Source organism: Talpa europaea, assembly GCF_964194135.1.
Source record: "Talpa europaea genome assembly, chromosome: 4".
NCBI lineage: Eukaryota > Metazoa > Chordata > Mammalia > Eulipotyphla > Talpidae > Talpa > Talpa europaea.
The window spans coordinates 18,997,859-19,025,352 of NC_140070.1; the positions used below are offsets into that span (position 1 = coordinate 18,997,859).

The 27,494-nt window shown below is 40.2% G+C and overlaps 1 protein-coding gene across 1 annotated transcript; it reads right to left on the reverse strand.

Annotated features, from left to right (window-relative positions):
• Positions 1-1,672: 1,672 nt before the first annotated feature.
• MTNR1A (melatonin receptor 1A) lies at positions 1,673-26,596 on the reverse strand (the record flags this gene model as incomplete). The annotated part of the gene is made up of 2 exons (XM_084231238.1): positions 1,673-2,544; positions 26,368-26,596. 2 exons carry the CDS (start codon positions 26,594-26,596, stop codon positions 1,673-1,675), a joined length of 1,101 nt encoding a protein of 366 aa, XP_084087364.1.
• Positions 26,597-27,494: the final 898 nt, after the last annotated feature.

A 27,494-nucleotide genomic window follows, 5' to 3' on the forward strand; every position in this document is an offset into this window, starting at 1 on the left:
TAAATTATAATTTCCCTCTTAGATGTCTTGCATATCTTTTATTAGATTATTTCTAATTATTTGCCCTTGTGCTGATATTGAATTTTTATCTTTTTAACATTTAATTTTCTTGCTGTTACCTCTCATGATGAAATTAAAATTGATTTTGATACGTTTATTTAGTACACAGTAAATGTATTAAACTATGCTGTTTTTACTCTTGTAAAATCTTTTACAAAGTAAACTCACCTGTACAATTATGCTCAAAGCAAGAAAAAAGACATTGTTGACACCCAGAAGTTTCCATGTTCCTCTGTTCTCAGAAACTGCTCTCAAGATAGAATGTTGGAATGGCCTGTTATGGGGTAAATCATACCTCCCAAATTCTTAAGTTGAAGTCCTAACCGCACCCCCCTCCAAGAATATGACCCTATATGGAAATAGAGTCTTTAATGTGGTAACTGAAGTAATATGTGGTCATATATATGAGCCCTAATCCAATATAACTGCTATTGCTATAAGAACAGGAGATTGGGGCTCAAACAACACACAGACTGAGAGAAAACCATGCAAGAACTAGTGAGATCAGCAAGTGGGTGCCTTTCATAGTCCATGAGGGGGAGTTGGGTCAGGGTGCTCTCACCTTCCTGTGCATCTGGCCTGTACCCCAGTTCTTGTATAGAAATGAATAAATCTTTAAAAATAATAAAAATAAAATACGATTGTAAAAAAATTAATAATCCACAACTAAAATTCCAGATGATTTTAACATAAACATGTTAAAGTTTTCCTCTTGATTTTTTGGACTCATTTCCTAGCTACTAATAGGAAAATAACAAAATAAGAATCAGAAAATATGAGGGTAGCCTCTAGAATAGCATAATAAAACCAAAATAATAACCAAAGGAGCAATGAACATTCAATCGCACCCAATCAGGAGGAAAGCAGTGTAGAGAATGAAAACAAAAACGTCCCTGCCCTGCTGTGGCTGAGTGCTACTGGGAAAGCCACAGCTGCTGACAAATATGATGTGAAATAAAAGAAGGAGGAGAGATTAAAACACTGACACACAGGCAGGGAGGGCCACGAGAAGACACGGAAAGAAAAGGGCCATCTGCAAGCCATGGAGAGGAGCCTCAGAATGAAATCAACCCACGCTGTCATCTCTTTCATCTTGGACTTCCAGCCTCTAGAATTGCCAGAAAATAAATTTCTGCCATCCAGTCTGGTGTTTGTTACAGCAGCCCTAGTAACAAGTACAAGTGCCAAGGGAGTACAACTTACTCATTTATAAATAAAGTACACCATTTGCTTTTCTACTCAAAATCTTCAAAAAGTGGCAGAAAGAAAGCAATTACTGTGTTTGTAGCATTCATGTGCAATAAAAGAAAAGTGTACACACTCTTTCTTCCTTGAAAACATTCAGCAATTTTATCTAAAATTAGTTCTCTTTTGTCTCTGTGCCATATTCTTCAATTAACATAAAAATATGGATTTATATTTCGCTTAATACATGTAGAGACTTGTTCAAAAGACTGATGGTACATTAGTTCAGAAAGTACAAAAACAACTCTTAAGAAAGTAAGTTTTTTCAACTAAAGTGTTTTTCAAGACATCTGTCAAGAGGAAAGAAAACTTGAGAATGAGTAAGTCCTTGAGTAGAGTACATCTCTGGTCAACAATGCTTTGCTTTTTAAACAGGGTCCACCTTTACTGGATTGTTGTTGATCACTAATGGAGAGGCTTTGCATTTAATTCTATCTGCTACATCATTAGAACTATCTACAAAGATCATCTTGGCAGTACACAGTGAGACGATAATTCTTCTGTATTCCTTTCTGAAATTCTGATTCAGTAGTCCATATATAATTGCATTGAGGCAGCTGTTGAAATATGCCATATAGTAACTGGCCACAAACAGCCAGTCTGGGATCCTTGGTACCATGCTGGCAGGGTCTGAAGCCACAGCGAGACCAATAATATTCAGAGGAGCCCAGCAAATGGCAAAGAGTACAAATACCACAAACATGGTGACAAAGTTCCTGAAATCCTGCTTCAGTTTCAGTTTGGGTTTGCTGTCATGTTTCACCCTCCATCTGACCTGAAGAAAGAGGATCCATATTCTTAGGTAGCAAAAGATGACGATGATCATAGGAACTATGAAATGGAAAACCACCACAGCGATCGTGTATGCAGAACTGACAGACTGTGCAAAAGTACAGGAATAGATCCTTGGGTCATACTGGAGGGACCCGATACACAAGTTGGGCACAATCGCCACAAGTGTCAACATCCATATCAGGAACACACAGCAGAGGGAATTCTTGTTACTGTACAGCTTGTCATACTTGACACTGTGGCAGATGTAACAGTAGCGGTTGATGGCGATTCCAGTGATATTAAATATGGAGCCAACGACACTCAAGCCCATCAGGAAACCACTGATTTGACAGTGCAGATATCCTAGGTTCCATCCATTGTTAAATATAGATGTCAGCACCAAGGGGTATGGGTAAACAGCCACCACCAGGTCTGCAACTGCTAGGCTCACCACAAAAAGATTTCCTAAAAGAGAAAGGTTTTTAATTACTAGTTTTGATGGATTGCAATGGTTTTCTTTCAGTTATTAAAAAAAGAGATGTTTCTGCAACTCAGATGATTTGATATCGCAAATATTGTCATATTTGGATAAAGTAGAGCTATTTTCACCAGGAAGTTGCCCTTTTCACATTCATTCTACTGTTGACAAATTTTCACATTCCCCAAACAAGGCATCTCAGCATCTGGATATTCAGAACATGTGTCATTCAATCCTTGGCTTCTCTTGTGTCTTAAAAACTCTTGAGTTTAGTATCAGCCTATCAATTTTTATTCTGGAACATCCATATTACTAGAGAGCTGTCACGTCAAGCTCTTAATCAAGCTTACTGTAATTTCTCCAAGTTCTAAGCCTTCTATCCCTTTCTAGTTCTTCAGAACTTCTCAAACAGGCCTCTACTTCCTGATCTTGGAGACCAAGGGATTCTTGTCCACAGCATAACAGTTAAACGAAAAGTGTTCTGTCAATCTCTGTCAGGCTAGAATACTGGCTTCACTCTCACTACCGCTGATTAAGGGAAGTTACATTATCTCAACAAAGTTCAGCTTCCTCTTCTATGAGGTGGAGATAATGATGGTATCTTCTTTAAAGGAATATGGTGAAGATTAAATGAGACAATTATGTCAAGTGCTAAGCATTCTCTGTCACAGGTAACTATGGATAAATGTTGCTTTTCTACAACTCCCCTCAATTTAAAGGGGAAGGTAGAAAGTCTTTGAGATTTTACAGAGATCTTAAAGTGCAAAATTCCACCCTAGATATTCATATAGTGATAATTTTCTATGCTAATACAATAACTCAAGACATTTTTTAATTATTAAAAAAATTTTAAATTCTAGTTGAATTTTATCAGGTGTTCTCTAAGTATGTTCTTTATTTATGTGACCTATTTGTCTTTGTTTCTTGTTGTTCCTTCTGCCTTAAACGACTCATCTCTCTAATTTTTTAAATGTTTTCCATTTTCCAAAATCCAAATCCATCTTAAACAGATATGCCAAAGCCTTTGCTTGCTTGCCCAAAATGTGGAAGAAATCCCTCCTCCTAAATCACTTTATTTATATCACTTTGAATTTAGATTAGATTAGCATAACTTTAATAAAAAGTTAATAAGTGCCTGTAGTAGATGCTGAAGAAACAGAAATGACCAGTAATTCTATGATTCTCAATCTTGGAAAAATAAACAGAATTGAAGTAGAGAGAAAGTACATAAAGGATGTACAGAAAAAGAGGTAGTAAGGAAGGGAGTGAGATAAGCAGAGGTGGAAGGAACATTCCAGGTGGAATGACCACATATTTTACCCCTTATTCTATTTATTTGTAAATTCGGTTTTCTTATATTTCTACTCTGTAATCCCCTGAGATTGTTTTCTCATATTTGTATCCTGAGTACCCAGTTGAGACTTTTGCTCAAATGCTTGATGAAGCAAATGAAAATGTCTTTCCCAACAGTTGAAATAAAATAGCTTTTGTACTTGAAGTCCCTGTGTGATTAGTTTTGTTCATTTCCCCCCCAAAAAAAAAATTGCAAAGAAGAGAAGTAAAATATTAGCTGTGACTAAAAAAGGCAAAGTTTTTTCATTTAAATAGGAATTCCAGATACATTGTCACACACAAAAAAAAATTCTTTAAAAATTGGTTATACTAGCCAAAATTAAAGTAATAAAAGCAAATTTATTTTTCCCACAGATCAATTTCCATTACCAATGAAATATTTAAATTCCAAAATGGGCACATTTTAATAAATTTTTAACTCAAAATGTTTAATACTTTAAAATTATGCATAATATATGAAACTCAGTTACAAATTAAATTGGCATTGAGACAGCACATTTTTGCCCAGAATATCACGATGACAAACTGGCCTAATATAGATATATTTTAAAAGAGCTTAAAAAAAATCATAAATTTTGTCACAGATTTCTTCCATGTCTTTAATCCCCTGCTCCATTTATTTTGTAGTAGTTATGCTTTTTTTCGTTCAAGTCATACAATAATTAAATCAATTTTTTTTTAATAATCCCATTTTACAAGTGTCTGGATAAAAAAATCAAACCATGTATTCTATGCACATGTGGCTATTAGGTGGCTTGACTGGAAGCTCTGTCAAGTCTGGGGTTTGTGGGGTGGAGGAGAAGAGAAATGATATGTTTTTCTTTTAAGAACTCCACCAGACTAAGTAATTTGATCATAATTACACATATTATAAGGTCATCTACTCTATTCTCAGCTCTGTGTAATTTCAGATAGATAATAATCTATCCACTTTTACCAATACTCAAGACTATACCACCAGCACAATAATGTACTCTGAAATTTAAAATAATTTCTTCTAATGGTGAACAATTGCATCTCTGTTGGATTTAGTTTTAGTGCCTACTGCAGAAGAATCAGAGTCATGGAATGTGAAGATTGAGAAGAATATTAGTGACCAGGGTAATTTTAGAGTTGAGGAAATATGGAGCTAAAGTGGATGAAGTCTTAAAACCAGTAAATGCAAGTGTCAAGACCACAACAACATTTATTTGTTAATGCTGCTTAATGCATTTTCCTCAAAAAACTAATGTGGCCAGAAATATATGAGGGTCAGAAATGGCATCCTATGTTCAGGCCCTGCTTTAGAAACAGGCAGAACTCTACAAAGGGCATGTTCAAAAGAGCATGTTCAAACAAGAAAACTATAAAGAGGAACTCCCTGTGGCATAGGGATTAAGAGCATAGCACTGTCAAGCTATCACCAGGCACTGCAGCAAGAGTTCAATCTCCTGCCAGGGAGCAACCCACATGGCATAGAAGACCTCTCCTGTTTTGCCTGCTGCTCCCCTCAGCAGTGTATTGCAGTAGATCTGCCTGTTCTGTTCCCCACTATCTCTGGTGAATCCTCTCACCCCCCTCCATCTCTGGCTTGTACCCCAGTTCTTGTATGCATAAATCTTTAAAAAAAAAAAAGAAAGAAAACTATAAAGAGATGGTGAGAAGAAGGAAAACACGTAGAAGTCACTCTACAGTAACAAAAAAGAAACAGCTAGTAGCCTCACTGTGATTAAGGACACTGACAAACCATAAAATATAAGTAAATAATCTGGTGAATAAAACCTTATAATTTATATAAGTAAAATATGGCAGATATGAATAAACAGGTTAACAGGTAAGAAGCCTTGCCTGAACCACCTCCCTCACATCTCATCCTAGGAACTCCTCTAAGAATGACCAAAGCATGGAGCCACCCCTTTTTTGTCATTTGAGGTGGGAGCATAATTAGGATGTTGCCTTTATTTGAAAGTTAAGTACTGCTAAGAGATATTTATGGATGCCAAATTACCAAGGGGTTGATTATGGTAAGTTGATAATGTGTCAGTTTAACTATTCTGGGAGGTGTTTCCCAGAATTTCCTTCCTTGCATAATTATCAGTTAGCATGGTCCACACAGGAATTTTTCAGAAGGTTTGGAATGTAGAAGTGTAACAGCAGCCATGTTTCATTTATTTATTTATTTTGTTAGGTCACACTGGTTTTTAATGCTGTGTATGACTTTGGGAATATACTCACACCTCCTCAGATGCTCACAGCCATGATTTTTTACCACTCAGAATGTCCAAGCAGGGCACTGGTTTCTGGGTGCTTCCACCATTAACTACCGAAAGTCTTAGTGAAGTGAAAGTGTAACAGGGTGGTCTCCAGGAAAGGGGGAAGTTCCAGGTTCCCTGCCCCACCCAAATGGAGGGTGGAGCTGAGTAGGGAGAAAAGAAACTGCAGAGAAGACTGAGGAAGGAAGGAAGCAGGATGGAGCCAGAGGGAGACCTGGAGGAGGCACATGGAGCCTAGAGACACGTGAAGAAACTGCGCTTGCCTTTTGGTCGTGGACTGGGTGACACAGATGTGGGTGAGACCCATGGGGAGGTGACAATGGCAGCTTTTAATTTGATTTTAATTTTGCTCTTTTCCTCCCGGACTTGTCTGGTTGTTTCTGATCCTTTTCTGTGGGTCCCCACTGGAAGATGCTTTAGACTTGTGGCAGGCTTTGGGGCCTTGCTCTGGGCCAATTCCATTTGGATGGAGTTTTACCCACGAGGGGAGGGGTAACTTTGGGTGCTTGATTTAGAAACTAGATTCTTTGCCTTTCCTGTATTGTTTCCTAGTTGTATTTAAGTTCCTTCCCATTAAAGTCTCATATGTTTTGTGTTGATGTGGCGGATGGCAGAACCAATTTAGAGCAGGCAGGTTTGGGGGGGTCTGGGCTGCCCCTCTCCCTGCCCTGTAACAGATTTGGCAACCACGAAGGGACAGAGCGAAAGTACAAGAATTTCCTATCTTGGGTCAGATTCTTCTCTTTTATGAGTCATTTGCTTTTTAAAAAATCCCACACTCAACAATCCAAAAGATCAATGAAACCAAAAGCTGGTTCTTCGAAAAAATAAATAAAATAGATAAACCCCTAGCCAGGCTCACAAAGGAAAAACGGGAGAAAGCACAAATAAACAGGATCACAAATGAAAGCGGAGAAATCACAACGTACACAGCAGAAATCAAAAGAATAATCAGAGACTACTATGAACAGTTATGGAAACAAGTTCAACAATCTAGAAGAGATGGACAAATTCCTACAACACTACAATCACCCAAAGCTAGATAAAGAAGAAATAGAACACCTAAACAGACCAATTACATGCAGCAAAATCGAAATGGTAATCAAAAACCTCCCCAAAAACAAAAGCCCAGGACCTGATGGATTTACAAATGAATTCTACCAAACATTCAAAGATGAATTAGTGCCTATCCTTCACAAACTCTTCCAAAAAATTGAGAAGGAAGGGATAATACCAAACATGTTCTATGAAGCCAACATTACACTAATGCCAAAACCGAACAAGGACAACACAAAAAAGAAAACCAATTGCCAATCTCTCTAATGAACACTGATGCAAAAATCTTCAATAAAATTTTTGCTATCGGGCCTCCCTGGTGGCGCAGGGGTTAAGAAGCAACCTATGAAGCTATTTGCAGCCACTGCATTACGAGTTCGATCCTCAGCCAAGGAGCAACCCATATGGCGCAGCAGACCTCTCTTGCCTCGCCTGCTGCTCCCCTCAGCAGTGTATTTCAGTCATTCCTCCTGTCTGTTCCCCACTCTGCCTCTGCTGAATCCTCTCACCCCCCACACCCCCACACCTCTGGTCTGTACCCCAGTTCTTGTATGCATAAATAAATAAATCTTTAAAAAAAAATTTTTTTGCTATCAGAATCCAACAATGTATCCATAAGAAAATTGACCATGACCAAGTAGGATTCATTCCAGGGACACAAGGATGGTTCAACATCCAAAAATCAATCAATGTCATCCAACACATCAACAAAAAGAAATATAAAATCCATATGATAATATCAATAGATGCTGAGAAATCTTTCGACAAAGTGCAACACCCATTCATGATAAAAGCCCTTGAAATTCTTGGGATACAAGGAACATAACTCAACATCATTAAGGCCATATATGACAAGCCAACAGACAGTATCATTCTCAATGGTGAAAAGCTGAAAGCATTTCCATTAAGAACTGGAACAAGACAAGGATGTCCACTCTCACCACTGCTTTTCAATATAATACGAGCCAGAGCAATAAGATAAGAGAAAGACATACAAGGGATCCAAATAGGAAAAGAAGAAGTTAAACGATCACCATTTGCAGATGATTTGATAATACACATAGAGAACCCCAAAAACTCCACAAAAAAACTAATTCAACTAATCAATCAGTTTAGTAAAGTGGCAAGACATAACTCACCACGTAAAAGTCAGTAGCTTTCCTATACACAAATGATAAATCTGAAGAAGAAGAAATAAAAAAAATCCCTTTTATTATCAAAACAAAAAAAAATCAAATACTTGGGAATAAATCTAACAAAAGAGGTAAAGGACCTATACAAAGAAAACAATAAAACACTGTTAAAAGAAATAGAAGAAGACACAAAGAAATGGAAAGACATCCCCTGCTCATGGATTGAAGAATAAACATTATTAAAATGGCCATCCTACCAAAAGCAATATACAGATTCAATGCTATTCCAATCAAAATTTCAATGTCATTCTTCAAAGAAATAGAACAATTATTGATGACATTCATATGGAATCACCAAAAACCCCAAATAGCCAAAGCTCTCTGAAAAAAAAAGAAGGGAATGGAGGCATCCCACGCCCAGATTTCAAACTATACTACAAAGCCATAATCATCAAAACTGCATGGTATTGGAACAAGAACAGACACACAGACCAATGGAATTGAATAGAAAATCCAGAAATAAACCCACAGATTTATGATCAACTAATTTTTGACAAAGGAGCAGAGAATATGCACTGGAGCAAAGAAAGTTTGTTCAATAAATGGTGCTGGGAAAACTGGGTAGCTACATGCAAAAGAATGAAGCTTGACCACTACCTCACACCATGCACAAAAACCAACTCAAAATGGATTAAAGAACTAGACATAAGACCTGAAACCATAAAATACAGAGAAGAAAATATAGGCAAAACACTCCATGATATGCACCTGAAAGACATCTTTACAGACACATCACCCAAAGCAGTGATAGTGAAGGCAAAGATAAACAGCTGGGACTACATCAAATTAAAGAGCTTCTGCACAGCAAAAGAGACAGTAACAAAAACAAAGAGAAACCCCACCGACTGGGAGAACATTTTTGCACACAACACTAATGATAAAGGCCTGATGACAAAAATCTGCAAAGAGCTGATGAGACTCAGCAACAACAAAGAAAATAACCCAGTCAAAAAATGGGCAGAAGAGCTAAAAAGAAACTTCTCTGAAGAGGAAATGCAAATGGCCAACAGGCATATGAAAAAATGTTCAACATCACTTGTAATCAGGGAAATGCAAATCAAAACTACCATGAGATACCATCTTACACCAGTGAGAATGGCACATATTAAAAAAACTAGCAACAACAAATGTTGGCGAGGATGTGGAGAAAAAGGAACTCTCCTGCACTGTTGGTGGGAGTGCAAACTGGTCCAACCACTATGGAGAGCTGTGTGGAGATTTCTTGACCTAGTAAACATAGAGCTTCCATATGATCCAGCAATTCCACTCCTAGGTATTTACCCAAAGGACACAGAAACAGTAATTCCAAAGGGCACCTGCATCCCTATGTTTATAGCAGCACTGTTTACAATAGCTAAGCTTTGGAAACAACCCACATGCCCAAAAATAGATGACGGGATCAAGGAGATGTGGTACATATACACCATGGAATATTACTCAGCATTCAAAAAAGATAAACACATGCAGTTTGCAGCAACATGGATGGCGCTGGAAGGGATCATGCTCAGCGAAATAAGTCAGAAAGAAAAAGAAAAATACCAGATGGTCTCACTCATAGCAGGAATTTAGAAAACCTAAATAAGAGACCAGGAAAAAGATTAATCGATACAAATTAAAAATCAAAATCAACAAGCAACTATAAACCATAGACACACGGGGGTGGGGAGGGGCCAGGGAAAGGTAGGACTAGAGTCAAAATAAGGGGGAAGTGCAATTGTATGGGGAATATAACCACAATGAAAATGAAAAAAAAAAATAAAATAAAGTGTGTTATATAAAAAAACAATCCCACACTCACAGTTCTCATGCTGACTTCCATGTGAACGAACACTTCTGCACTGATGTCGGTTTAGAGAGGTGTTGGATTCAGAGAATGGGGTCCTTGGGTTACCTCTGAGAAAAGTTTCACCAGAGTTCCCCCTATTAGTGGCAAGCAGTGAGTGTCCCTGTGATGCAGAGATGTTTAGTTACATCCAAAATGGCAGGTTTATTATATTTAAGAAAGGAAAGGAAAAGCCGCTTGCACAGACACAAGCAGGAAGAAAGAGCTGCAAGGGTTTGTGTAAAGAAACACCTGCATAGTCTCAGGCAGGCAGGAGCGCTGCCTCTTGCCAAGGCAGAAATTGTGCGGCTGGAGTGTTCTTACTTTGGGGAGAGGTTCATTCCTTTTGTGGAATTATTATCTACTTTTAAATCAATAGTTTCTAGGGTGTGACTAGGTTGATTTGCAAAGACCGGGGATCCCTACAATGGCCCTCCATCTCCATATCCCCGCCTCTGGTCTGAGCCTCTGACTACTTTCTATAGCAGCTGGTGCTTGAGGGTTCTCATTTCCATTGCTGTTTCTATGGTGATGTCAATCATCTGTACCCCACCTCCAGTTTCTGATTTTGTGATGCCTCCTTCCCAAATGTTCTACTCTTTTCCTCCATCAAGCACCACTTTGCTTCAATGTGAATTACAGATTAATCTGCTTCTCTGTCCAACATTATCAAAGTTTTGACCATGAGTTTAAAGTTTATCACCAAGATTTCTATCGCCCTAGCTGTCTTATTCCCAACTTGGGAATAATCAGATCTGTGCAATGATTGAACCCAAGGAGAATTAATTTCCTTCTCCGTGCTCTCTTCAAAATTCTGCTTATAAAGGGGCCTCCCTGGTGGCACAGAGGTTAAAGACACAGTGCTATGAAGCTATTGCCAGCCACAGCAGCACAAGTTTGATACCCAACCAGGGCAGCTAACCCACAGGGTACAGCAGACCTGTCCAGTCTCACCCGCTGTCCCCCGCAGCAGTATATTTCAGTAGATCCACTTGTTCTGCTCCCTACTCTGGTGAATCCTTTCACCTCCCACATCTCTAACCTACAGCACAGTTTTGTATACACAACTAAATAAATCTTAAAAAAACAAACAAACAAACAAAAAACCCTGTCTATGGGAGCCTACACTATGGCAAGCCTGCTCTCTAAGCTCTTTCTGTGCATCCTTTCTACTTCATCGGCCTTGTAGTAGATGCTGTTCCTATGCTTTTCCCAGGTCCCCTTCCCAGGCTGGGGCATTTATCCCTGAAGTTTCCATGAGTGGCTGCTTCCATTTGAGTGGCTACATCCCATGAGTGGCTACATCCCTCTCCAGAGAATTGCCGTCCACTGAAAAATGACTAATGATTCAGTGATAAAGGACATGTCTCTCTCCCTGTCCCACCAGAAAAGCATCCTGCCTTCTTTATTTACCCTCTAGGTTTAACAATCTTGTTTGCTTACACTCCAAGGAAAAAGAACATCCCTAAGAAGATAGCATTGATATTGCTGACCACAGGTGAGAGCAAAGCAAGCTGGTGCCAACCGAATCTCCCCCAAATCTCCGAGGCCGGCATGACAAGGATGGACGTGCGGACCCTGGCCCACTCCCCGCTTCTCCACCCTCATAACTCTGGATAAACAGCCCGGCCCTCTGCCAAAGAACAGGACGGTGGTCTTTCAGACAAGAGTCGGCTGCCCTCCTCAATTTGTTAACAAATTAAACTGCTTTCCTTCTCCTTAGAATCCATTTCCTTTTATTGGCTAAGGGAAACAGAGACTGGCATTCGGTGTCACTGGCACTGGACTCTAAGAGACCAATTCCCTTGCCTCGGGTGGTGACAACTCTGTAGGCGGACTTATGCCCAGAGACCTCAGACTAATGGATCCAACCAAGTCTAGGTTTTACTTGAGATCCTTTCTTTGTTGACTCATTTTTTTAATGTTTTATATATATAGAGATATATATATATGTTTTAAAGATTTATTTATTTATACAAGCACTGAGTACAGTCAGAAGTGCGGGAGGGTGAGAGAATTCACCGGAGCCAGAGCAGGGAAGAAAACAGGCAGACTGACAAAGTACACTGCTGAGGGGAGCAGCGGGTACGGCAGGAGAGGTCTGTCGCGCCATGTGGGACCCTTACTGTAGGCCAGGGATCGAACCAGTGCTGCAGAGGCTGCTGGCAGCTTCGCAGCCCAATGCTCAACTGCTACACCACCAGGGGAGGCCCTATGTTATATATTTTTTACATCATTCTTTTTTTCCCACCACCAATTCATCCATGCACTATCACTATAGTCCCTTGTGTTCATCCTACCCCTGTTTTGATCCAACTCCCTCCTCACCCCCAGAATATCTCTGACTTATAGTTGTTTGTTGATTTTGATTTTTAATTTATTATAATTACTTTTTGCCCCTGGCCCCTTATTTGGTTCCTCTACATTCCTCCTATAAGTGACTCTTTCCCCTGCCCCGTTCTGCTTCCCCCTTTAATTACATTCGTTCTGAGTTACATGACATTCCCCATGACATCACTTCTGAGAGTGCACCTTCAATGAAGCATTCCTGTTGAACCTCCAACTTGGCTGTCAGGGTGTTTCTAGGCAACACAAACTAGACTCAGCTCTGTGGTGAAATTGGCTGGTTTGCTGAAGAGGTCACCAGCTTCTTGGTAGGAAAACAAGTACTACCTACTATGTTATCTTACAGAAACAACTAAAAACAAACTTTCTGGGTAGAAGTGACAGACCCTGAAAACTCTTTGGCATTGCTCTTTGCTCCTGTCATCCTCACTGATGAAGATGAAGAATAGGATATTTAAGGAGACATCCCAAGATGAGACACTGGAGGTAGGGGTAAAAACAAATGACATCATCAAAGATCCAGCTATAGAAATGAAAAACCCTCAGGCCCCAACTGCTGTAGCAAGTGTCCCACTGCTGTAGGAAGTATCCCAAGGCGCAGACCAGAGGCGGGGATATGTAGCTGGAGGGCCATTGCAGAGAATCCCCGGTCCTTTCAAATCAACCTAGTCACACCCTAGAAGTGAGTAATTTAACAGTAAATAATAATTATCCAAAGGAATGAGCCCCTCCCAAAAAGAAGAACACTGTATCAGCACAATTTCTGCACTGGCAAGAGGCAGCTCTTCTCCCAAGACTGCCTGCCAGTGTCTGTGTGGGCGTCTGTTTTAACAAACCTGTCCCTTTGCATGACAGCTCTCCTGCCCACCTGTGACTGCGTAGGTGGTAGATACCTCTCCTTTTCTTTCTCCTCTTTCTAATAAACCTGTTCTTTTAAAATGTAACCTTTGCCTGCCTGGGTCTGTGCAAACGTCCTTGTCTCCTAGGCAAATTGGCCATGTGCACTGCAAGGGGAACTCTGATGAAACTTTTTTTTTTGTGGGACCCTCGCCAGTGGCTGGGGATTGAACTGGCGCTGCAGAGGCTGCGGGCAGCCTCGCAACCCAGCGATCAACTGCTGCGCCACCAGGGGAGGCCCAAGGGTTACCTCTGAATTCCAAAAAGGCATCACTCACTACTCGTGATAGATCAACATCAAACCAACTGTTGACTCCACACATTTGCACACAAGTCTGTTTCTCTCTAAGAGACTATGAACAACTTGAGGCCCAGGACAGCAACACGCCTGGCACAGAAGAGGTGTTTGGAAATGTTTGCTGGATGAATGAATGAACCCTTAGTCTCTAAACAACATCCATATAATAGAAGTGAGATGTTCTTTTGCTCTTATTTGTCAGTATGTTAGTTTTTGCTTTGAGCCAAACGTTCCCTTCATTTCAGCTTGGACTTCAATTGTATGGAAAGCAAGATCAGAGACCACTGAATGGTTGTTCCTATAGATTCAAAATATCCTGACTCTGTCTGAACATTAATATCAAAGTGGTAAAGACAAGTTTATACCAAAAAAAAAAACAAAAACAAAAATGTACTTCAGTTACTCCTAGAAATATTTTTCATTTGTTTCACACAATTAATCTACAGAGTAAGATCTGATAAATCGGGTTTAATGGAGACACTTTATAAACCTAGTTAGTATAAAAAATACCACATGCAGGGCCTCCCCAGTGGCGCAGCAGTTGAGCGCTGGGTTGCGAAGCTGCCCGCAGCCTCTGCAGTGCCGGTTCAATCCCTGGCTGCTCCCCGGCCACCGGAGGAGGGTCCCACATGGCGCGCAGACCTCTCCTGCCACCCGCTGCTCCCCTCAGCAGTGTACTTGGGTCCTTCTGCCTGCTCTGCTCCCCGCTCTGGCTCTGGTGAATTCTCTCACCCTCCGCGCTTCTGACTATACCCAGTGCTTGTATAAATAAATAAATAAATAAATCTTTAGGGGGGAAAAAAAAAAAAACTGGGCTTTTGATTAAAAAAAAATACCACATGCATATTATATGTTAATGGTATGACCAGAAACAGAGTTATTAAAGGTGATTAAGGGATGTTCTGGCCATACAAGGAAATGTGAAAGATGCTACTTTGCTCATCAAAGCACACAGGTGAGGCCTCACATTCTTAAACTTAAAAGGACTATATATGAGAGAAGCTTCTCCTTTCAGATTATTACAGGAGGCAGGGACCGTAAGTTTAGAATCAAAACACGCTGGACTCAAATCCTGGCCATGCTACTTGCTAAATGACATTGGGTTGAGTCAGAGCTTCCCAGAGCCTCGTACTAATAATTATATAGTAATATGTACTGAATCAAGATAGTAATGGCCATGATGAGGATTCGAGAGAATGTTGTATGGGACATTTGATAAACAAACAAGAATTCATTTACCGTTTATATTTAGTCTTTTACTATAGGTACACAACAAATATTTATTTAAATGAATATTCAATTCAGTAAGTACCAAAAGTGCTCAACATCAAAGCAGGCAAGGATTCTTTGAAGCCACATGCTCAACATCTCAAATTTATAACAGGATGGTCCCCAGCAAAAGGGGAGGGTCTGGTTTCCCAGCCCTGCCCAAGGAAGGGTGGAGCTGAGCAGGGAGAAGGGGAAGCCAGAGAGGAGACAGAGTTAAAAGGAAGGAAGGAGAAGGGAGAACAAGAAAGAGACCTGGAGGAGGCACATGGAGCAGAGAGACACGTGAAGAAGCTGTGCTTGCTTCTTGGCCTTGGACTTGTACGAGGGATTTGAGGGACATGAGAAAAGACACTCGAAACAGATGAAACAGACGTGGGAGAGAGACCCATGGGGAGGTGAACAATCGCATATTTTATCTTGATTTTGATTTTGCTCTTTTCCTTCCAGACCTGCTGGGCCCCTCCTACCCCTTTCATATGGGTCCCCACCAGGAGGTACCTTAGACTCTAGACCCGTAGCAGGCTTTCAGGCCTCAGTGCCCCTGTTTTGGATCAACCCTGTTTGGCTGGGCATTTACCCAAGAGGGGATGGGTACCTTTGGGTGCTTGATTCAAAAGCTTTATTCTTTTTCTTGTCTTTGTTGCACACTAATTGTAATAAAGTGCCTTTTCATTAAAAGTCTTAAATGATAGGGTATGTTTTGTCTTGGTGCAGCGAATGGCAGAACCTGTTTAAAGCAGGCAAGTTTGGGGTCCTCATCCTGCCTTGTAAGAAATTCATCCTCAATAGCCTGAATAACATTCAGCACTGGGTAGATAATTTTTTAAATCCCTTTTTTGTGAGGATGATTATTGGTGATTGCCAAAAGTGTAAGCTTTGCAGAAGAATAAATGTTGAGCACCTCAACCAGAAGATCTGCAACATATTTAAATTTCACTAAAATATATTGGGCCTCCCCTGGTGGTGCCGCAGCTGAGCGCTGGGCTGCAAAGCTGCTCACAGCCTCTGCAGCACCGGTTCAATCCTGGCCATTGGAGAGGGTCCCACATGGCGCTCAGACCTCTCCTGCCACCCGCTGCCGCCCGCTGCTCCAGTTGCTCCCCTCAGCCGACTTTGTCAGTCTTCCTGTTCTGCTCCCCGCTCTGGCTCTGGTGAATTCTCTCACCCTCCTGTGCTTCTGACTGTACCTAGTGCTTGTATAAATAAAATAAACAAATCTTTTAAATATATACATATATTGAGTTATTACATAGAGCCCTAGGATTTCAAGTCAACCTGACCTGCCAACCTACTTGAGAGGTGAGAAAATTAAGGTGCTAAGGAATCATCTTTATGAAGGAGAGGGAGTGTGTGATACTGACAGCATGCAGAGTTCCTAGCACTCACAAATACTTCTTTTAAAATGATCCACAATTGCCACAGTTGGCCTCCCCAGTGGCGCAGTTGGTAGAGTGCAGCACTGTGAAGCTATCCACAGCCTCTGCAGCGTAGATTTGATCCCGGCCAGCCAGGGACATACACACATGGCGCGGCAAACTGCTCCTGTCTTGCCCGCTGCTCCCCTCAGCAGTGTATTCCAGTCATCTGCCTGTTCTGCTCCCCGCTCCGTCTCTGGTGAAACCTCTCACCCTCCCGCGCCTCTGACCTGTACCCCAGTTCTTGTATAAAAATAAATAAGTCTTTAAAAAATTAAAATAAAGTGAAATGATCCATAATTGCCTCTTTGGTAGCTTAGGACATAATTTAGTTTTTTAGAAAGATAGGGCATTTCTGTTGGCTAAGCAACTTAAAAAATACTTAGGGAAAAGGAAGAAACACAAGGTATCCTGTAAAGATCTTACTATTCACTTCAAATATTTAAGTTATTATTTTTGGAAGATACCAATAAAGAATAAAGCTGAGTAAGCTCCAGAGACTCTATGGAGATTTAAAATGACTTCCAAAGCAGATATTTTTTTCAAAGTAGGTATTTTTAAAAGACAGAACCATTAAATGTTAGTAAGAACTGAAAGCAGCAAGTTTAATCTATGGCTATTTTATCGTTGTTAACTTTAAAATTGCCAAGAGAAAGATGATTTTGAAAGCTATCACAAAAATAAGCCCAATTTTATCCATGATTAATTTAATGCTGAATATTGCTACTTTCTTATGAGATGAATAACTGGAGGAACCAAAAGGTCAGATCTAAATTCAATCATGCAAAGTCAAGTTTAATTGTGTATTTAGAAATCTGAAACCACCGTTCTAAAGTTTCTAGAGGGCTCTGGGAATTATTTTGGCAAATTAGGAGAAATTTAGGGCTTCATAATAATGTACTAACAGACCAGGAAAAAACAATCATAAAATTTTAAGCAATGGCAAAGTACACAAGGGGGGAAAGTCAATAAAAAGTTTTTAAAAATAAAATGTTGCCTCAAATCAACAATTTCAAATATCATGGAGTGAGCAATAGAAGGAAAATATCAACAGCGTGAACAAGAAATTTTTAGATTGGAGAGTTAATTGTGATGGCTTTAGAAAGGGGAGCTAGCTCCAGCCTCCTTGTCCCAGCCAAGGAAAAGCAGAGCTGGGAAGGGAGGAGAAGTTAGAAAGAATTGGGGGAAGGATTTGGAAAGGAAGGAAGGAAAGAATAGGACTAGCCCAAGGCGGGAAGAGGCACATGGAGCAGAGAGACATGAGAGAAGAAGCCATATTTGGTTCTCGACTTTGGACTTGGACTAGAGACTTGGGACACATGGAAGGAGACACTTGAAAGAGAGAGAACCATGGGTGTGCGACCTTGGGGAGGCTGGCATTGGCAGTCTTCCATCTTAACTTGTATTTTGATTTGTGTCTTTTCCTCCCAGACTTGCCCGGGCCCTTCTATCTCTTTCCCTTGGTCCCCTACAGAAGGTGGCTTAGACTGTGGCAGCTTTCAGCCTCAGTGGCCCCAGTTCAGGCCTACCCTGATTGGCTGGGCATGTACCCACAAGGGGATGGGTAACTTTGGGTGTTTCATGCAGAAACTCTTTTATATCTATCTTTTCCTTTCTCTACTCTACACTGCACACTAATTACATTAAAGTTCTTTTCTATTGACGTTCTTATGCACTAGAGTATGCTTTATCTTGATGTGGCACATGGCAGAACCCATTTAGAGCAGGCTGGTTTGGAGGTCCTGATTTGCCCTTCATTCTGCCTGCTAACAGTGATTATATTTATTAAATGTTATCTTTGTAGTTTGAAATTTTCCAAATCTTCACATACAATTTAGGTCAGAACGTCTTGACATAATTGTGTAGGAAAGTTATTGAAGCTTCCAAAGCTGATTCATTTTAAATTAGCGAACAGTTTGGATATTGAAATAATCAGTGTCTCGGAGGTTAAAATTTGAAATTAGCATCTTTGCCCTACTTTCTATTGAGAAATAACGGTTATTACAAAAGGAAAAAAATGAAGCATCAGAGAATTTATATTATCTACTTACTTGAAAAAACACTTAAAAAGAATGAGCAATTAAAAATACAACCTAGAAAGAACCAATCCTAGAATATATACTAGTAACAACATAATAATACCATTATTTATATAGTATTTTATAACTTCAAAGTGATAGATGAATGGATGAATAGACGGATGGATAGATAGGCAGGATCTAAATTTATCCTCTCAGTATCCCTGACAGGTAAATATCTCACTAGACAGAATGAGAGACAAAGGCTTGATGAGGCTGAGCAACTGGACCCAATACATTGATCCAAATAAAAGTACTGCAGATGGACTCTCTGACATCATTCCTGTGCTCTGTCCGCTATGCCAGGCTGTGTTGTGTTCTGGGATAAAGCAATACTGATCATTTATCAGTGAGTTTTGGGTTTCAGTTTTCTTATCTATAAGAGCAGGTTGTTAGAAGGACAGATAAAAGAAAATGTGGGAAAACACTTTGAAAATTGCAATTGCTTTATCCACAAGAGCACAAAGCACTAGACATTCTGAACAAGAAGTTATTTTTCTGCTTTATTCACATAAATCAGAACAAATCTGCTATCTGTAAAAAGTGTGACATAAAGTACAATTCCACTAGTCTCCTTCTATAATTTTCTTGAATTTTGTAACATATTTCAAACAAATTTATAAGAATATTTTAGTATGCTTTTATTTAGATTGAAAAACTAAATTATTTCGATAACTGGAGTTGGTTTGATATGGGTGCTATAAAATATTATTTTTTAAAATTTTTTTTTAATTTAAATTTTATTTTTATATTCCCCATACAATTACAACCCCCTTATTTTGACCCCAAGCCCTCCTTTCTCTGCCTCCCACCCCCCATAGAGTGTCTCTGGTTCATAGTTGTTTGTTGATTTTGATATTTTCTTTCTTATAATTATTCTTTATCCTGGTCCCTTATTCAAGTTTTCTAAATTCCTGCTATGAGTGAGACCATCTGGTATTTTTCTTTTTCTTTCTGACATATTTCGCTGAGCATGATCCCTTCCAGCGCCATCCATGTTGCTGCAAATTGCATGTGTTTATCTTTTTTGAATGCTGAGTAATATTCCATGGTGTATATGAACCACATCTTCTTGATCCAGTCATCTATTTTTGGGCATTTGGGATGTTTCCAAAGCTTAGCTATTGTAAATAGTGCTACTATAAACATAGGGGTGCAGGTGCTCTTTGGAATTGATGTGTCTGTGTCCTTTGGGTAAATACCTAGAAGTGGAATTGCTGGATTATATGGAAACTCTATGTTTAGTAGGTCAAGAAATCTCCACACAGCTCTCCATAGTGGTTGGACCAGTTTGCACTCCCACCAGCAGTGCAGAAGAGTTCCTTTTTCTCCACAACCTCGCCAACATTTGTTGTTGCTAGTTTTTTTAATATGTGCCATTCTCACTGGTGTGAGATGGTATCTCATTGTAGTTTTGATTTGCATTTCCCTGATTACAAGTGATGTTGAACATTTTTGTTGTTCAAAACAACATTTTGTTGTTCCTGTTGGCCACTTGCATTTCCTCTTCAGAGAAGTTTCTTTTTAGCTCTTCTGCCCATTTTTGGACTGGATTATTTTCCTTGTTTTTGTTGAGTCTCATCAGCTCTTTGTAGATTTTTGTGATCAGTCCTTTATTATTAGTGTTGTGTGCAAAAATGTTCTCCCAGTCGGTGGGGTTTCTCTTTGTTTTGGTTATTGTCTCTTGCTGTGCAGAAGCTCTTTAATTTGATGTAGTCCCAGCTGTTGATCTTTGCCTTCACTATCACTGCTTTGGGTGATGTGTCTGTAAAGATGTCTTTGAGGTGCATGTCATGGAGTGTTTCGCCTATATTTCCTTCTATGTATTTTATGGTTTCAAGTCTTATGTCTAGTTCTTTAATCCATTTTGAGTTGGTTTTTGTGCATGGTGTTAGGTAGTGGTCAAGCTTCATTCTTTTGCATGTAGCTATCCAGTTTTCCCCGCACCATTTATTGAACAAACTATCTTTGCTCCAATGCATATTCTTTGCTCCTTTGTCAAAGATTAGTTGACCATAAATCTGTGGGTTTATTTCTGGATTTTCTATTCAATTCCATTGGTCTGTATGTCTGTTCTTGTTCCAATACCGTGCAGTTTTGATGATTATGGCTTTGTAGTATAGTTTGAAGTCTGGGAGTGTGAGGCCTCCCTCCCTTCTTTTTTTTTCAGGAGAGCTTTGGCTATTCAGGGTTTTTGATGATTCCTATGAATTTCATCAATAATTGTTCTATTTCTTTGAAGAATGTTATTGAAATTTTTATTGGAATAGCATTGAATCTGTATATTGCTTTTGGTAGGATGGCCATTTTGATGATGTTAATTTTTCCAATCCATGAGCAGGGGATGTCTTTCCATTTCTTTGTGTCTTCTACTATTTCTTTAAACAGTGTTTTATAGTTTTCTTTGTATAGGTCCTTTACCTCTTTTGTTAGATTTATTCCCAAGTATTTGATTTTTTTTTGTTTTGATAATAAAAGGGATTTTTTTTTTATTTCTTCTTCTTCAGATTTATTGTTTGTGTATAGGAAGGCTACTAATTTTTGCATGGTGATTATGTATCCTGCCACTTAACTAAACTGATTGATTAGTTGAATTAGTTTTTCTGTGGAGTTTTTGGGGTTCTCTATGTATAATATCATATCGTCTGCAAATAGTGATAGTTTGACTTCTTCTTTTCCTATTTGGATTCCTTGGATGTCTTTCTCTTGTCTTATTGCTCTGGCTAGGACTTCCAGTATTATATTGAAAAGCAGTGGTGAGAGTGGACATCCTTGTCTTGTTCCAGATCTTAATGGAAATGCTTTCAGCTTTTCACCATTGAGAATGATACTGGCTGTTGGCTTGTCATATATGGCCTTTATGATGTTGAGGTATATTAAAATCTTCTTATTTTAGACAGAGATGTTCACCCAAAAATGGCACTTCTTCCAAAATCAATTATGGGCAAGAATAACACAAATGTTGAGATTTACAATTAAAACACCAGATCAGATTGTTTGAGAAATTCAGTGTTGCCTTTATCCCAGAAGTAGATATTTATCACCATTTTATTTACTTTCTAGCAGATGTCTGTGGATATTAAGTACATCACATTAAAAAGTATCATTTACAGTGAGGAGAATACAAGATGGAAAATGAAATACGAAAGAAGCAAATTTCTGAATGTATAAAACGACTGGAAAGTATTGTCCAAAATGCATTGTCCTTATTTTCCTTCTGGGACTTGGGCAGTTCATTCATATGTGGCTATTTTATTTCATTTCTGTTTTTGTTTTTAAAGATCCCTCAGAGCACTGGTTGTTAAGGCACTAGTAGGCCCTTACTAGCCCCTTTCTGACCTCAATACAAGCTCCCAGAATTGCTGCTGGAGGAGAGATGTGAGTCTTTATTTTAGAAAAGCTCAGAATATGTAGCATTGACCTTCCTTTAAATACCTAGGTGAGAGATATGTGCTCATTCATGAGAACACACTCTTATGCAGATATACATTGTTGCAAACAGAATGTCCAGATTGTTTTGTTCCTTTGCAGTTAGTTTAACCATCATGACATTAGAATCAGACAGAGCCTCACAGATCTTGTCTAACCCCGTCGTTTTGCTGACCTGAGAATAGTTGAGAGAGATGATCACTTATTTTTAATCACAGATCCATTTAGTAATGAAGCCTGGAGTTCAGATTATGGATCTGTCCTCTTTACTAGCTCCTTCCACGCTCTCCCTTGGTATCTGACATGTTTGTCCTCAATACCAGAGCCCTGGATTTATGAGTAGTCACATGTAGTAAGACTTGTTTCCACCCCACCCCTGACACTAAATCCACCCTCTGTCACAGAATATCTTTCCCCTGAGCTTTCTCCAGTCATTTCTGAGGCAGTGAATTAGGCTGCCATCGGTTCCCTCCATACCGTTCTTTCCTATCCCACAGAACCCCAAGAGGCTCAGAACTCAGAACAAGGCAGTTTCTTGCAGAGCTCGTGTGGCTGAGATAATGCCATGATTCTGAATTCTGAGTATTATTACACTCACATTGTTGGTTTCAATGATTGTGTGAGTTAACAAAGAGCCAAAATGTTAAATAAAATATTTTTTTAAGAAATCACAAGTGAACGTTTGGAATATAATAACATGCTTATAAGTTCAATGTTGGCCTTTGGTTTTTTTCTGAGACACAACAGATACAATTAGGAAATAATAAGCCAAGGACTAAGAAACAGACAAAGGAAGTGAAAAGAAGGAAAAGAGCAGAAAAAATGCCGGGTGCAGAGAACAGAATGGCTGAGGACTCAATCAAGGTAGCCACGAACACATTCCCTGGGACCCAGCTGGAGTGGGGATGAGTTGATGGGACTGGAGCCAAGGGAAACAGATAGGACAGTGAGCCTCAGCCTTCTTCACCTGAGAGTCAGGTTCAACACAGGTAACAATCTTCTCATGGATGGTAGAAGAGTGGAAATTCAGATGAGTGGTTTTCTGGACCTAGACTTAGGTTAAGTTCAATTGTGGATAACACTCCTGCCACCTAGCAACACCTTTGTTTCAAGTCACTTCTCAAAAGTTATAGTCACATATGTATCTACCAGTGTAAAAATATACCATGCTGTACAGTTAGCATTTTTTACATTTTATTGTAAGTTATTGCTCAATTAGAAAATAATATTTGTAAGTAGGCATTCCCAAGACTATAGGCATCTTAAAAATGGTACTGGTATACCCGGATCTCTGGGGCCCAAAGTTCATGATCTCTCCACACTTTATGCAGCCTTTCTGGGGGGTAATGCAGAATGGAAATAGATTATCTTCCTACAGATAAGACAGACCCGAAAGAAGCAAGAACAAGAGTGACATAACATAGTGTCTGGTCTTAGACTTATTCTGGGAAACTTTTTTCCCACAATACTGACAGAGTACCTCACTGTGCACCCAATTACAAAATAATAAACTTTAGATAGCCATCCTTCTAAAACATTACATCCCTGTCTTTCTAAGAGGAACAAATATTATACATGACTGGGCTTTTCCTGGAATAATCAAGGTCATAGTTAATTTATTTTACCAAGCCTTTTTCAGGAAAAGTTAATGGCGAGTAGGGATATTTACTTCTCTTCAGCAAGCTCACAAAGGTTGTGCTTATTCAATTTTTCAACCTGCTTTCATTGAGTCTATTTCAACCCACGTTGTTTGTCGGTTGTCACAAACAATTTAGATGTGCCAATCTTTCTCCTAATTCGCTGCTTATAATCTGTGGGCACCAGCCTCACAGTTTTGTGGATCTCTATGGCAGAAAAAATCAGCTGTGGGTATAAGCCTGTTATTTTTATTTCCATATATTTGCTGTATGCCAGATGCACTACATTACCAGATACTTAATTTTAAGTAGGCAGAGTATTGTTGTGCTCTTTATTTTTGGCTAAAGGTTTTACCTTAATATGCTGTATATATAGAAAAGTACACAGATTGTAAGTTAACAGCTCAGTGATTTTTAACAAGCTAATCACACCCTTGCTTGGTACACATTAAACAACAACACCACCAACCAAAAGAGCAGATAACATTACCTGCCTTTATTCTTTTCAAAGTATCTCCACATGTATCACCTCACCAGGTAATTACAATAATGTTGGACTAAAAGACGAGATATTTTCTTTATTTGACAAATGTGGAAAATGATAATTGGATAATTTAATTGATTTCTCAAATCACAATGTGGATAGGAAGGAGATTAACCCCAGTGTTCCAGTGCAGGATTCTTTCTCATTAAGCTACGAAACTTACTCAAAAGAGTAAGCATGGGTTCTTGCATCAAATTTTGAAGGGGAGTGGATATTCTGCTAGCACTTAAGACCCCAGTGGTTGTTTGGAGTCTGTGTCTGCTCTGATGGCCAGTGTCTCTCATAGAAGGTGGTGGAATTTTCTAATCTCCCCCCTGGGAAGCCAGATATCAACGTGTTCCCTTGAGGGCATAAACAATCCCGCAGTTACACTACATTTCCAATAGAAAGCACCAGTTCAAAGCCTAAAATGCCTTAGTTTATTTCCTTATCTCATTCCTCCCATCTCTTCTTCACATCTTTTCATAAAGTAGCAATGAGGTAGATTTAACTAACTTGGAAGGACTGAATAATCCTAAGAACTTTTAATAAGCGTTCCCAAACTCATAATTGAATTAGCTATCTATCCTGTTCTCAAATTGTCATCAACTCTAGAAAGCTTCAGATGGTATGTATTGCCACAGCGGTACATCTGAATGAAAAATACCAATTATAAAAATATGAAAGTTTAAATATGAAAGCTCATTGTGGGTCTCCCAGTGAGCTATGGGAATGTAGACATTCCTGTGGAACAGTTAACACTTAGCAAGTGAACAAAATACAAAGCAGTGTGGAACTTTTATGAGTTCTTCTTTATAAACACAGGATATAGAATTATTCTATGCATGTAAATTTTTTTTTTTTTAATGAACGATTCTGGGGGATGCAAATTTCCCAAGTGCCGCAATTGTAATGTGAGTAGAGAGTGAGATCTAGGGGCAAGCTCGGTGCATTAACCCCCTCTACCTCTATGGGTGATATGGTCACCCTGTCTCAGGTTCTTGTCTGTAGAGAGGGTAACAGTGGCACCCCACTACAAGGCTGGTGGAGGATTCAGTTGACCGGGCTCTCAGAACTATGTCTAATCCATAGGAAGCTGCTTTTAATGCTAGGAGGGGATGAGCCTCTCCTTGAAGCAGAATTATTCCTCTAGTTTAAGTCAATCATCCCTGAAGCAAGGTTATTCAATGAATGGACTCAAATGCAAGGTATGCTATCAGGTGCTTATAACCAATTCTTAAACTATGTTAGGTCCCAAGCATTATGGAAAGAAAGAAAAAAAAAAGGTCTCCCCAAGAGAAGCCAAACAAAATTACAGCATTTATCAATGACCTGTTTAGAACAAAAATATTGTTTTTGCCAAACATGTGAGTATATGGTTCTTTCTTTACCACCCACCCAACAAGATGTTTGCTTCCAAAGAAAGCACTAGGCATCTGATACTCATTAGAAGCCTGGACAGCCAGATTCCTCTGCACACATTGCCCTCCACTCCCACCCAAGATAAATCAATTTCCAGTCATCCCATGGAGGAAAATGCAAGTTTAACATAAGCACTAAATTAGCTTTAGTAGGATATTGTATGTATTTACACTTTTTTTTTTTTAATACAACCACTTCCGTTGTTAAAAAGCCAACCTGTTGGATTTGGAGGAACTATTCTCACTCTCTGACATTAGTGTTCAGGAGCCTGTGGTGCTCTTTAAACTGTCTGCTCAAAATTGAAAGCTGTTCCTGACAACAAAACTAAAATAACCGTAGTATTGTTCTGCCTGCTCATGGATTTTCTATTTTAGGAAAGTTGAGAAAATTAAGATGAAAAACCAAGTTATGGATAAGTTTATTGATCTGATTTGAAAGGGCTTCTTGAGGAACTTTCTGCAACCTGTATTCGGTGCCTCTCAATCTAATAAACCTCAGAAATTGAAAACTATAGAATAGTGGAGTTTCCTCTAAAAGCAAGAGAACCTGAATTAGGCAAAGTTTTCTACTTATTCTTTTATGGGAGGGGGGCATGTTAGACAGTCAATTAAAGGAAAAATAAACCTACAGGATTCAGCTACTATTAGGAAAATTGTCTCAAAGTCCCTAGTTAAAAAAAAAAATGAACTTTTCTTAGGAAAAGCCACTGGACAGCTGAGGGCGCTGCGTTCAGGACCGCTGCTCACAGAGGGGGAGACACTGCAGTTGGGTGAAAGTTGGGGGCCGCCAGTCCAGCCTGGCCGGCTGCGGGAGCCTCTACCTGCGTTCCTCAGTTTCTTGTTGCGATAGACGGACAGGATGACCAGGAGGTTGCCCAGGATGTCCCCCACGATGGTGAAGATGAGCACGAAGGCGAGCGTGGAGGCCAGCCACGAGGGTCGGGGCAGCGCGCCCTCCCCGCCGCCGGGCGCCTGCAGGGAGGCGTTGAGCAGGGCACTGCCGTTGCGCTTCCAGGTGCCGCCCGGGGCGCCCCACGGCGGCCCGGCCATCGCGCAGGTGGGCAGGTGCCCGAGCCGCCTCTACGAGCTGCCCCAGCGCCGTGCAAGCCCGCTTTGCCTCTTTTATGGCCGCTGCTGGTGCTCCCCACGCCGCCTCCCCGAGCTCCGCCACCTAGGACGCGGCACCTGCCACCTGCCGCCCCAGCCTGGTGACACCTGCTGCGGGCGGCGAGCCTCCCAGGCGGGGATCGTCGCCCAAACCCGCGCCACGTGCCAACAGCGCCCCCGTGCGGGCTGCCGGGGAGGAGCACGCTGGGGTTGCATTTTTTTTAAATGATTTATTTATTTATTTATACAAGCACTGGGTACAGTCAGAAGCGCGGGAGAGTGAGAGAATTCACCAGAGCCAGAGCGGGGAGCAGAGCAGGCAGAAGGACCGAAGTACACTGCTGAGGGGAGCAGCGGGCGGCAGGAGAGGTCTGCGCGCCATGTGGGACCCTCCTCCGGTGGCCGGGGAGCAGCCGGGGATCGAACCGGCGCTGCAGAGGCTGCGGGCAGCTTCACAACCCAGCGCTCAACCGCTGCGCCACCGGGGAGGCCCTCTCTGGGACATTTCACCAAGCAGGGCGCGTCTGCAAGGGCCCCAACAGAGCCCTGCCTCAAATGTAGGCAAATATATGATAGCCACCACGTGCCCCGGTTCCCTGATCTATAAAGCTGGGATCAAAGGGCATCTAACTCACCGGCCTCATAGATGATAAGAGGTAAAAAGTTAAGGAATCCTGATATTAGACCTAATATTGAAGCATGCGTTAAACAGAATTCGTTTTCTCCAGTTCCCTTCCCCCTACCGCCAACCCACATACTTCAAAGTCCATTCATAATTGTGAAAATCTTCCTTCCCAAATTATTTTATTTTGAGATAGCATAAACACTGTCCTTAAAATTC